Raw genomic sequence first — 14,275 nt, 5'->3', positions numbered from 1 at the left:
GCACAGGGGTTTAACCCACTGCGCCACCGGGGGCTCCATATTTGCATATATGAGATGTCCATAATGAAATACTTTTAAAAGAGGACTCAGGTCTAAACACAGAATTCAATTATGTTTCATATAAACATAACCTGAAGGTAATTTGCACACAATATTTCCACTTTGTACATGAAATAAGGTTTGTGCTATGTGAAAGCAAAAGGTAAAGGTAAAGATTTTCCCCTGACATGAAGTCCAGTCATGTCTGACTCTAGAGTGTGGGGCTCATCTCCATTTCTAAGCTGAAGAGCCGGCGTTGTCCATAGACACCTTGAAGGTCATGTGGCCGGTACTACCTTCGGAGTAGTACCTATTGATCTATTCACATTTGTATGTTTTTGAACTGCTAGGTTGGCAGAAGCTGGGGCTGACAGCGGAAGCTCACGCCGCTCCCCAGATTCGAACCTGCAACCTTTCGGTCAACAAACTCAGCAGCTCAGTGCTTTAACCCATTGTGTCATACAATATATTATATTATTAGCATAGTAAAATATCAGTATTAAATATTACTATATTGTTCAGGAAATAAAGCCCAACTGCTTACTGGAGGGAAGGATAGTAGAGGCAAAGATGAAGTACTTTGGCCACATCATGAGAAGACAGGAAAGCTTAGAGAAGACAATTATGCTGGGGAAAATGGAAGGAAAAAGAAAGAGGGGCCGACCAAGGGCAAGATGGATGGATGGTATCCTTGAAGTGACTGGATTGACCTTGAAGGAGCTGGGGGTGGTGACGGCCGACAGAGAGCTCTGGCGTGGGCTGGTCCATGAGGTCACGAAGAGTCGGAAACGACTGAATGAACAACAACAAATCACTACTATTTTATTATTTAAAACATTTATATTCTGCCCTTCTCACCCAAAAGGGGACTCAGGGCGGAGCACAGCATATACATGGCAAACATTCAATGCCGGGACACAAATTCACATACAATACATAAACATTAAAAAACATTTATCAAAATATTAAAATACTCCATTTAAAACAGTCCTAGTCATCCGCATCAAATCTAATTGGCCTGGTCATATTTCCTATTGCCACTTTATTGCCCTGTCCCAAAAGCTTGGTCCCACAGCCAAGTTTTTACCATCTTTCTAAAGGACAGGATGGAGGGGGCCGACCTGATCTCACCAGGAAGGGAGTTCCATAGCCGGGGAGCAATCACCAAGAAGGCCCTGTCTCTTGTCCCCACCAATCATGCCTGTGACAATGGCGGGACGAAAAGCAGGGATTCCCCGGAGGATCTTAATCTCCACGATGGTTCATAGGGGGAGATGCGTTCGGACAGGTAAATTGGGCTGGGGCCGTTTAGGGCTTTATAGGCCAAAGTCAGCACTTTGAAATGTGCTCTGTAGCAAACTGGCAGCCAGTGGAGCTGGCATAACATGGGAGTTGTATGCTCCCTGTATGTCGCCCCAGTTATTAACCTGGCTGCCTCTCGTTGGACTATTTGAAGCTTCCGAGTAGTCTTCAAAGGCAACCCCACATAGAGTGCATTGCAATAGTTTATCCTAGACGTAACAAGAGCATGGACCACTGTGGCCAGTTTGACTTCCCAAAGTATGGGCGCAGCTGGCGCACAAGTTTTAATTGTACTATACTATACTATACTGTACTATACTGTGTGTGTGTGTGTGTGTGTATGCATATATATATATATATTACTATAATATTTATTTATTTATTTACATAATTTCTACCCCGCCCTTCTCACCCCCAAGGGGGGACTCAGGGCGGCTAACACAGGTAACAATTCAATGTCAACAATATCAATAACAACAATATAAACCAACAATATAAAATCCTATTATGTAACAATTAAACAGTGATATTAATTAAAATCACATAATCACATAGAACAAATCACATAATCACAGGTCATATAGCCGTTTCCAATTTTCATAACAATCCTATTGTCCAACTTCAGTGCCTAAAGTGCTGCTGTGCCCACTAGCCAAAGGCCTGGCTCCAACACCACGTCTTTAGTTTTTTCCCCTAAAATTAAGGCGGGAGGACGGCGATCTAATCTGGGAGAGCTGGGGAGCGAAATTCCACAAGCGGGGGGTCACTACCGAGAAGACCCTGTCCCTCGTCCCCACCGGACGCGTTTGAGACGCTGGTGGGACCGAGAACAGGGCCTCCCCAGTAGATCTTAAAGTATGAGGTGGAACGTAGAGAGAGATACATCCGGATAAGTAAGCTGGGCTGGAACAGTATAGGGTTTTATAGGCCAAGACCAGCACTTTGAATTGTGCTCGGAGGTAGATCGGCAGCCAGTGGAGCTGATGCAGCAGGGGGTGGTATGCTCCCTGTATATATAATTATAATATCATATTAGTAGTAGTATTATATTGCATCACATTATAATATTATAAATATTATATGTATATACATTATGTGTACAGAGGAGGGTGACTAAAATGATTAAGGGTCTGGAGAACAAGCCGTATGAGGCACGGCTTAAGGAGCTGGGCATGTTTAGCCTGAAGAAAAGAAGGCTGAGAGGAGATATGATAGCCATGTATAAATATGTGAGAGGAAGCCACAGGGAGGAGGGAGCAAGCTTGTTTTCTGCTTCCTTGGAGACTAGAACGCGGAACAATGGCTTCAAACTACAAGATAGGAGATTCCATCTGAACATGAGGAAGAACTTCCTGACCGTGAGAGCCATTCGGCAGTGGAACTCTCTGCCCCGGAGTGTGGTGGAGGCTCCTTCTTTGGAAGCTTTTAAACAGAGGCTGAATGGCCATCTGTCAGGGGTGATTTGAATGCAATATTCCTGCTTCTTGGCAGGGGGTTGGACTGGATGTGTAACATGCACAGATATCTATAAAAACAATTACAAAAACTCTAGATTGCAAATCACAATTTCAATGTTCCCAGAATTTCTACATTGAATGTAACATGAGAACATTCACACAATTATCTGTATGTTGCTGTGTTTCTTATTTAGTGAATTAAAACATCATAACACCTGATGAAGATATTGCGAAACAAGGGAAACAACCCGGGAGACCTTGTTGTGTGTCACTGTCACTGATGTTTATGGAAGAAGATCTTTCGACAACATAGAAAGTGTTATTTTGTGCCACTGTGCCTGACATTGTTTAACTGTTATTTTGGAAGCTCTAGTTTCACTGTATTGACAAAGTATTGATAAACCGTGTGTCACATCAGAGTTGTTTATGGAAGAAGAACTTTCGACAACATAGAAAGTCAGTTCTTGTGGGTTTTTTCGGGCTATATGGCCATGTTCTAGAGGCATTTCTCCTGACGTTTCGCCTGCATCTATGGCAAGCATCCTCAGAGGTGAGGTGCTTGCCATAGATGCAGGCGAAACGTCAGAAGAAATGCCTCTAGAACATGGCCATATAGCCCGAAAAAACCCACAAGAACTGAGTGATTCCAGCCATGAAAGCCTTCGACAACATAGAAAGTGTTATTTTGTGTCACTGTGCCTGACATTGTTTAATTGTTATTTTGGAAGCTCTAGTTTCACTGTGTTGACAAAGTATTGAAAATTATCTTCTATTTATAAACAGTCTTTAATTAATTGTGTGAATGTTCTCATGTTACATTCAATGTAAAAATTCTGGGAACATAGAAATTGTGATTTGCAATCTATAGTTTTTGTAATGGGTGGACTGGATGGCCCAGGAGGTCTCTTGCAACTCTTTTCAGTGGTTCTCAACCTGGGGTCCCCAGATGTTTTGGCCTTCAACTCCCAGAAATAGTAACAGCTGGTAAACTGGCTGGGATTTCTGCGAGTTGTAGGCCAAAACACTTGGGGACCCACAGGTTGAGAACCACTGCATGATTATATTATATTATATTACATTATACCACTGAGCCTTGGCAAGATAAGTGGTGCATTAATTCTACAGCAGGCATGGGCAAACTTCCGCCCTCCAAGTGTTCGGCTGTTGGGAATTGTAGTTCAAAACACTTGGAAGGGCGAAGTTTGCCCATGCTTGTTGTACAGCAGGGGTCCTCAAACTAAGGCCCGGGGGCCGGATATGGCCCTCCAAGGTCTTTTACCCGGCCCTCGCTCAGGGTCAACTTAAGTCTGAAATGACTTGAAAGCACACAACAACAACAACAATCCTATTCATCAGCCAAAAGCAGGCCCACACTTCCTATTGAAATACTAATAAGTTTATATTTGTTAAAATTGTTCTTCAATTTTAATTACTGTATTGTTTTTAAGTGGTTTTGCACCACAAATAAGATATGTGCAGTGTGCATAGGAATTAATTTTTTTTTTCAAATTATAATCCGGCCCTCCAACAGTTTGAGGGACTATGACCTGGCCCTCTGTTTAAAAAGTTTGGGGACCCCTGTTGTACAGGGTGAAATCCAGCTTCAAAGACATTCTTTCTCGTTAGATCCCGGCGCTAGGACCCAGGGGAACACTGCGTACAGCCGACCCAGGCTGCTTGTAACGGTGTGGTTGTGGGCGGAAGTAGGTCCGGCTGGCGTGTGGAGGAAGGGGGAGGTTGGACTTAGTGCGCGTGTGCGGAGGCTCGCGAGCACTGAGGCGAGTACGGGAGCCTAGAGGAGGATGGCTTTGGAGTGAGGGGAGGAGGAGGAGGCTGCTGCGCGTGCGGGGCGCGCAGTTTGGGCGGTTGGAGGCAGGGCGGAGTCCTGGTCGGCCTCTCTCTCTCTCTCTCTCTCTCTCTCTCTCTCTCTCTCTCTCCCCAGCTGCTGGGAGGAGGCGAAGGCGGAGGCGGCGCCGCCTTCCTTCCCTTCCTTACTTCCTTCCCTTCCTTGCCTTCTTCCTCCGGCGGGACTCTGCCCCTCCGGCTCCCCTCGACGTTGTGATTGGGCAGAAGATGGCGCCGCGCGGATGGAAATCCTAATGACAGTCTCCAAAATCGCCTCCATCTGTACCATGGTGAGCCTGGCCCGAGGGGGTCTTCGGGGGGAGCCTCCCTTCTTCCCCTCCCTTCGCCTCAGGAAGGCTGCTGTTGCTGAGGGGAGGCCCAGGAGGAGAGGGAGAAGGGCGGGCCAAAGCGGTGCCCAAACTGGACGCGAAAGTGGTGTCAAACTGCATTAAATCTACAGTGCAGATGCAGTTTGACACCACTTTCACTGCTTTGGGATCCGGGAAGTTGTCGTTTGGTGAGGCAGAAAAGGTTAAACAAATGATAATATTAATAATATGATAAAATAATAATAATATGACCTCTCTGCCTCTGAGGAGGCTTGCCATAGATGGAGGCAAAACGTCAGGAGAGAATGCCTCTAGAACATGGCCATATAGCCCAAAAAAACCTACAACAACCCAGTGATTCCGGCCATGAAAGCCTTCGACAATACAAATAATAATACTTATTTATTTACTAGCCGTCCCCTGCCATGCGTTGCTGTGGCCCAGTCTGTGTATATGTGTTTTGTGTATATATGTGTTTATACGTGTGTATATATTTGTGTATCTGTGTATATATGTGTTTTTGCATGTGTATATGTGTGTGTGAGTGTGGGTATGTATATGTATGTGCATATGTGTAGATGTGTATATATGTGTGTATATATATATGTGTGTGCTTGTCTATATGCATATTTGTGTGTGTGTGTACGTGTTGCTGTGGCCCAGTCTGTGCATATGTGTTTTGTGTATGTGTTTATACGTGTGTATCTGTGTATATATGTGTTTTTGCATGTGTATATGTGTGTGTCTATGTGGGTGTGTGTATATATGTGGGTGTAGATGTGTATATATGTGTGTATATAGTTGTGTGCTTATATGTGTATGTATATTGTGTATATGTGTGTGCTTGTCTATTTGCATATTTGTGTGTATATATGTATGTGTGAATGTATGTGTGCATATGTGTGTGTGTGTGTGTAGATGTGTATATATGTGTGTATATATTTGTGTGCTTATATGTGTATGTATATTGTATATATGTGTGTGCTTATCTATATGCATATTTGTATATATATACATATGTGTGTGTGCATGTGTATATGTATATATGTGTGCGTATTTGTGTCTGCTTGGGTATAAATAATAATAATAAGAAGAAGAAGAATAAATTTTATTTCTACCCCGCCACCATCTCCCCGATGGGGATGCGGAGCGGCTTACATGGGGCCAAGCCCGGACAATGTAATACAGCAATAAAATCAAAACATATACAACTGACAACAACATTATCAAAATGACATTAAAAATAATAAAATAATAAAATAAAAATTCCAATAGACACAATCACGATAGAGATGACAATGGGTGGGCCACATATTCCAAATAAAAAACAATTAACAGACTATGATGAGATAAAATAGGAGCAGGACGTTTAAATATACGTGTGTGTGTATGTATATATGTGTATGTAGATGTGTGTGTGTGCGCATTTGTGTCTGCTTGGGTATAAATATGCGTAGGTGTATGTATGTGCACATGTGTATATGTATATGAGTGTATAATAATAATAAACCTTTATTTGTACCCCGCTACCATCTCCCGAAGGACTTGGTGCGGCTTACACGAGGCCAAGCCCAAAATACAAAAATAAAACAACAATAATACAGCAAAATAAAACAAAAACAAGCAATAACATTAACAACACGCAATGATGCAGTTAAAAACAATGGCCGGGAACCATTGTATGTACATATATGTGTGTGTGATGTATTTGGGGGGGGGGGGGGTTAAGCCCATTCAGCTGGGTTTTTTTGTGTGTTTTTAGGGGTGATGAAGACTTGTTAGACAGTTAGGTGTATTGTGTCAAAATTTCATGTCAATTCGTCAAGTGGTTTCTGAGTTATGCTAATCCCACAAACGAACATTACATTTTTATTTACTTACTTACTGTATTTTCACCCCGCTCTATCTCAACCCTGAAGGGGACTCAGAGCGGCTCCCAAATTTGCAATATTTTAATGCCACAATAACATAAAAACATACAAGTTATATATATTGAGCATGAAAATCATGAAAATCATAAAATGCTAACACAATTGTGCTAGCAAGCACAATTCAAAGTACTGGCTTTAGCCTATAAAGTCCCTAAATGGTTCCAGCCTAGATTACCTAACCAAACGTATATCTCCCTATGAACCATCTAGGAGTTTAAGATCATCTGGGGAGGCCCTGCTCTCAGTCCCACCTTCTTCACAGGTGTGACTGGCAGGGACAAGAGACAGGGCCTTTTCATTAGTGGCCCCTCAGCTGTGGAATTCCCTCCCTAGGAATATTAGATTAGCCCCTTCCCTCCTGACCTTCCACAGAAAAGTGAAAACATGGCTTTTTGAATAAGCCTTTGGGAATCTAGTGCAATAGATAAACGTGGAACTATGTGAAATCGAATACTGGAACGGCTTAGATAACGTTTTTGGACGACGAGGCTAATAATGAAGGTAGTGGTTTTATATGTTTTTAAAGGTTTTAACGTATGTATTTTATAATTCTGTTTTAAATGTTTATTGTAATTTTTACATTGTTTTAATGGCATTGAATAGCTGCCTTTGTTATAAAGCTGCCTTGAGCCACCATCAGGTTCGAGAAAGGCGGGGAAGAAATATCGTAAATAAATAAACAAACAAACATATAAATACATTAAATATAGTAAGCTGTTAAAACAGTACATATAGACCCGGAATCATAATCCAGAAGCCATTCCAATCACATTGCATTCACTTCATAGCTGCATATAGCCCTGTACTACTCTCCAAATGCTTGATTCCATAGCTAAGTTTTAACTTGCTTTCTAAAGGACAGGACGAAGGGGGTCAATCTAATATCACTGGGGGAGGGAGTTCCACAACCAAGGGGCCACCCACTGAGAAGGCCCTGTCCCTCATCCCCACCAGTTATGCTTGCGAAGGAGGGGGGACTGAGAGCAGGGCCTCCCCAATCGATCTTAGCCTCCAAGGTCGATCATAGAGGGAGATAAATTCAGACAGGTAAGATGGGCCAGAACCTTTTGGGAGTTTATAGGCTAAAGCAAGCACTTTGAATTGTGCTTGATAGCAAATAATAACAAATAAAAACAAGTGCTGATTCAGAAAATTGCATTGGCTAGACTGCATCAGCTCAAGTTTCTTAGATATCATTATGGTTTTCTATGAGCAAGCGCATATCAACTGGTAATAATAAATAATACTTTATTTATCCTCCGTCCCATTTCCCTAAAAGGGACTCGGAGCAGCTTATAATCATAAAATAAAATATAGTTGATGATATAAACAAATTAAAACAAAACAAAACAATCAAAACATTGGTAAATAATTATGTATAAAAACAGTTTAAACAATATTAAAAGTCCTAGCCATTGCTCTGGTAAAGAGAACGGATAGATGGCCTGTGTTCTGTATCTCAAAAACTTTAGTGGATAGAGGGAAATTGGTGCCATTTTTGGAATCAGCGGGCTAGCTATACCCAGAACAGGTCTAACATTTGAGGCACCAAAATATGTATTTGTTTCCTGTACAGCACAGTTAAAACACCCAGATAAAACACAATACTATTACAATATGTGTGTGTGTGTGTGATAATGAGAGACTATGTATATACGTGGGTGGACATGTATCTATGTTTGTGGGAGATTTCAAAGAGAACACTGTCACTTCCACCGACTACTGATCTTTACCAAACGCGGCGCACAGGCCCATCATGGCCAACTTTAAATACTGCCAAAGGTTTGGAGCAATGACAGGATGATTTGAATGATAGTTTATCCACATCCTTATGCATGTTCTAATCGAGCCATTCATAAAATGTAAAACCAAAGAAAGAATATTGGTAATGTCTATCATTACAGATTGCCTAACCTGGGCATTGCTGGGTATCTAAGCCATTATGTTTGTATGTGTGTGTAAAACATCAATAATAATAAAATGTAAATTTAAAATGCATAGTTTAAAATTGGCTGAGTAGGCCTTTCAGAAAATATAGGTGTTTAATTGTGTCTTAAATTTTGACAGTTAATTTAGTTGTCAGATATCTTACAGTAGGTTATTGCACAATCTTGGGGTGGCCAATGAAGTGTCCCCTGAGTGACAGTTACCAGTCAGGTTCTGGCTTGTTGGAATAGACATTCCCCAGAGGACCAAAGTGTCCTAAGGTAACCTGGATCCAAACTATGTAGGTCTTAAAAGGTCAAAACCGACACTTTGTCATTTACCCAGAAACTAATTGGCAGTCAGTGGAATGATTTTAGTATTGGTGTAATATTCAATACTCCTAGATCTATAACCAATCTGTCTGAATTAACTGAACTTTCTAAACTTGGTACAGAGGTAGCTCACAGTCCTATGCATTGCAGAAGTCCAACCTTGAGGTAGCCAGAGTGTGCACTATCACCTAGAATCATAGAATCATAGAGTTGGAAGAGACCTCATGGGCCATCCAGTCCAACCCCCTGCCAAGAAGCAGGAAAATTGCATTCAAAACCTTTAAATGCTGGGCTGTCCTAGGCAATGTCTGTGTGTGAGTGGGAGGGAGGTCACCCTTTCACATGAATCAGTCATGCATGGTAGCTCAAGATTTAATTACAGTGAGACCTCGGTATCTGCTGAAGTTTGGTTCCAGGACCCTCTATAGCAGGTATGGGCAAACTTTGGCCCTCCGGATATTTTGGACTTCAACTCTCAGAAATCCCAGCCTAGGAATTGTGGGAGTTGAAGTCCAAAACACACGGAGGGCCGAAGTTTGCCCATGCCTGCTTTATAGACATAATGATTTGGATTGAGTGGGGGGAGGTGATTGTCCCTTCAGAAAATCATGACAAATGAGTGGGTGGAGAGAGATTTAGAAGGTGGGTCTTCAAGATAGCAGACGGTTTAGTGGAATTTGTATGGCAGGATATATGCCTACTATATTAAACCATATGCTTTCCTTATCTGAAATGTGGTAATTAATAGTGTGTTGCCAAGAAACAACCAGTCATTCTGTATTACCTTTGAAACTTAGTAAAGATTAATACATTGTGGCACAAACTGCCATAGATTTTATAGCATATTGTTCTTTCTCTTTATGGGTTCTTCATTTGAATTTACATTTTGTTTTTAATAACTTAGACATGATTTCTGCATTGGTTTTACTTCTTCATGTCATAATTGTTTGGGGAAAACAGGGTGGGATCAAAACCAGTATTAATCAGCTTTATAGAACAGATTGTTGATGTCAGTGCTGGTATACTTTGATGCATGAGTAATTTAAGTGACTATGAAAAAGACTAATAAATGAGATTTTGTAGCACAAAAATTAGCTGAGTAATTAGAAAATGAATCTCATCCAGGAAGAGATTTTTTTTCTCCCTCACATCTGTATGTGGATTTTAGGATGTATGTTGATTTTATTCATAATCTGTTTAAAAGAAGCAGTAGTTAGACTGCTGAAAAATCCTTCCTTTATCTCCTGAACCTTACTAATTACAGACCAGTCTCTAACCTTTTTTGGGGGCAAAATGACTGAGAAGGTAGTTGCACTCCAACTCCAGTCAGTTTTGGATGACACACTCTTCCTTGACCCATTTCAAACCAGCTTCAGAGCAGGATATGGAGTTGAGACTGCTACGATCGCCTTAGTGCAGGGAGTTCTCAAACTTTTTCAGCCACAGAGCCCTTTTTGAAGCAAATCGTGAAGCCCAAAAATATTTATATATTATATATTATTTTATATATAATGTATATTATCAGGCTTTGGCTAACTTTTGAACACAGGGGCTGCATTGCATTTTAAAATTTGACAAGATAGGCCAGGCTAGTGGCTGATGTATGGAGAGTATTTATATGAACTAATTGGAAAAAATGAACAAATTCCTATTCACACTGCACATATCTCGTTTGTAATGCACACACACACACATATATATATATATATATATAAATACAATAGTTAAAGTGAACAATTTTCACTAACATAAATTTCACACTATTTCAGTGGAGGACCCCATGGCCATCCAGCCATGCAGTAAAAGTACAATCAAAGCACTCCCACCACCCAGCCTTTGTAATAAAAATGATGATGATGATGATGATGATGATAAGAATAGAAGAAACTGCAGCGGGCATTCAGTTCAACTCACGTCTGCCATGCAGGAAAAGCACAGTTAAAGCGCTTTCAGAGTGGTGGGAGGGAAATACGGTTTTGGAAACAAAGAAGATGAGAGGGAGGGTCTGGGTGGAGAGGAAAAGAATCTGGGCAGCACGGTAGATGGGGGAGAAAGGGTCTGTACCTTGGGAGGACGCTGCTGCTGCAGTGCTGTTGCTTCGGCAGCTTGAAATTTTGATCTCCCTGTATTTCTCAGGAGGAGGAAAAGAAAAGAGGAGTAAGTGGGAAGCAGCATGGCACCATGGAACACCACACTATCACCCGTGAAGCCTCAAGAGCTCCACAGAGCACAGTTTGAGAACCCCTGCCTTAGTGGATGATATCTGTCTCAATACCGACAGGAGGGGTGTGTCCCTGTTGGTGCTTCTAGACCTCTCAGCAGCTTTGAATACCATCAACCATGGTGTCCTTCTGGAACCCTGGAGGGGCTGGGAATCAGAGGCACTGTGTTGCAATGGTTCCAGTTGTACCTCTCAGGCAGGTTCCAGATGGTCGTGCTTGGGGATGCCTATCCCTCAGAAAAAGGAGCTGTTATATGGCATCCCAGAAGAGACCATTCTATCTTCAAAGCTTTTTAACATCTATAGGAAACTGTTGGGAGAGATCATCCATAGGCCTTGTTTCTCAATTACTTTCCATTAGGCCTGTGCGGTTTCGTTCGTTAATTCGTTATTTCGTTATTAATTCGTTATTTTTACCACATCCGACGCGATTTCAAAACACATTTTCAAACCCGGAAGGGTTTAAAAATATCGAAAAAGCAGCCCCATATATTTTACGAGCTTCAGCTCGTGTCGTTAATGGGATGGAGGCTGCTGAGTGCTGCTGGTGCCTGGGAGCCAATCCGGCGCTCCCAAGCACCCCAGCAGTGCACCGCCCCTGCCTGTTGGGCGCCCGGCCCGCACGCACTCACCCTTACAACCGGCCTCCGCGCGCCATCCAATCGGCTCCGGCTCCTGCGCCCTCCTCCTCCTCCTCCTGGCACTTCCTGCAACACAGCTGGGAGGAGGAGGAGGAGGAGGAGGGCGCAGGAGCCGGAGCCGATTGGATGGCGCGCGGAGGCCGGTTGTAAGGGTGAGCGCGCGCGCACCATCCAATCGGCTCCGGGTCCTGCACCCTCCTCCTCCTCCTCCTCCTCCTGGCACTTCCTGCAACACAGCTGGGAGGAGGAGGAGGAGGGCGCAGGAGCCGGAGCCGATTGGATGGCGCGCGCGCGCTCACCCTTACAACCGGCCTCCGCGCGCCATCCAATCGGCTCCGGCTCCTGCGCCCTCCTCCTCCTCCTCCTGGCACTTCCTGCAACACAGCTGGGAGGAGGAGGAGGAGGAGGAGGAGGGCGCAGGAGCCGGAGCCGATTGGATGGCGCGCGGAGGCCGGTTGTGTGAGTTTTCAGGGCTGTATGAGTGTATGACCATGTTCCAGAAGCATTCTCTCCTGACATTTTGCCCACATCTATGGCAGGCATCCTCAGCGGTCTGTTGGAAACTAGGCAAATGAAGTTTATCTACGGAATGTCCAAGGTGGGAGAAATGAAAGCCATTCAATGCTAATCAAGGTGACCATTACTGCAACATTCACACTTACAAAATGTTTTGTAAATATTTACGAAATTTCGTAAATAACAAAACATTTTTTTGGAAAGTTTTGTAAATATTTTAAATATCGAAACAAAAAAACACCCCAATTACAAATCGATTTTAGAAACAAATTTTTTCTTGATCAAACAGGCCTACTTTCCATATTTTCTTATAATTCCCCTTAGCTGTACTCTTCAGGTTTTTGTATATCCATACTCCTAAGTATTTTGGCTTCTTTGATCCTAATCTCAATCATGAGATTTTCCTAATCTTTAATTGTTCCCTTGGTGGGGTATTAAGACACATATCTCTGACTTAGCATATCATCCTGATAAATTCTTACATTCCTCCATTTTTTCATATCTTTTACCATAGATAATGGTTGACTTGTAAAACGCATTGCAAAAAGATTCAATGTTATCTCTTCCTCCTCTATTTTGTAACCTTCCCAGTTATGGCTATCTCTGGTTCTGCTAGCTAATATTTCTGTAGCTATTACAAATAGTGTCGAGGATAGTGGATAACCTTGTTTTATACCATTTAAGATTGGTTTTTATGAGTATGTGAGGACATGGTAGAAAGAGTCAACAGTACTAGATGATTAATGCCTTGAAATTCACTTATTCTATCAAACAATGGGATTTAATGAGCTTTATCCCTCTTTGAGTCCCTTTCAGGGGTGAGAAAAGCAGTATAGAAATGTAGTTAATAAATAAATAATCATGTGACCAGTATATTAAATGTTAATGGAAAGCACAGGGCTATCAATATTTTATTTTTATATATTTTATATCGTTGCAGATCTGTAGGGTTTTGTTTTTGTTTTTTGTTTTGGTCTGCTACACACATGTACGTCTGAGTAGTTCTGTGTCCACAGAGGGGCAAGAGTTGATATGATGTAGGAAAGCATTGCTAATAATTTTTTATAGCTTTTGGTCTTGTTTGCCTGTATCCAGCCACCCCCCAATCACCCGTTTAGTCTCTAAACTTACCTGAGAGGCCTGGCTGCATGCTCAGGTCCCCCTGCCCAGAGCTCCTGGTGTGTCAATGATGCATTGGGAGGGGGAAGGAGGGATTTCCCTCCCTCACCTCTTGACATGTCATTTTGATGCACCAGGAGCTCTGGATGGAGCGGCCTGAGCATGCATTCAGGTCCTTTGGATAGGTTTAGGGGCTAAATGTTGGGCTGAGAGGGGAGGGTGAGGGTGCCATGAACTAGGATCACTGGTTACCTGAGGTGTCATTTGAAAGTCTCAGGTAACCTGGGACTGGTTCCACCTTATGGACCTGTCTTGATGTCATCACTGTCCATTTCAAGATAATAGTTGTAGCAATAATATACCAATAAGGTATATGTCTTTTAATTGCTATATGCCTTTCAGCACCGCTCAAATAACTTGGAGATGTTTATTTGCTCTAAATTTCATACTTACTTGGTTGCTATTGTTTCTAAATGATCTCATGCAACCTTGTTTTTGCTTCAAAACCAGCTTTAGAATTAACATATTTACTTTAGTGGAATACACTGTTCTTACTGTGTTTATATCTGTTCAATTCCTAAAACACAAGCATTTACATTTTCCTTCTTTCCACCCAT

The 14,275-nt window shown here is 42.3% G+C and overlaps 1 protein-coding gene across 1 annotated transcript in view; it reads left to right on the top strand.

Moving 5' to 3' along the window:
* The first annotated feature begins 4,765 nt into the window (after window positions 1-4,765).
* USP12 (ubiquitin specific peptidase 12) overlaps window positions 4,766-14,275 on the top strand; it is a 30,321-nt gene continuing 20,811 nt past the window's right edge. Inside the window, exon 1 of the mRNA XM_060767146.2 lies at window positions 4,766-4,933. Within this exon, the coding sequence (XP_060623129.2) occupies window positions 4,886-4,933 (48 nt within the window). The 5' untranslated portion in view covers window positions 4,766-4,885. The remainder of the gene's footprint in view (window positions 4,934-14,275) is intronic.

This window comes from Anolis sagrei, chromosome 3, assembly GCF_037176765.1.
Source record: "Anolis sagrei isolate rAnoSag1 chromosome 3, rAnoSag1.mat, whole genome shotgun sequence".
Classification (NCBI taxonomy): domain Eukaryota; kingdom Metazoa; phylum Chordata; class Lepidosauria; order Squamata; family Dactyloidae; genus Anolis; species Anolis sagrei.
This window is presented reverse-complemented; position numbering and strand designations above follow the sequence as displayed.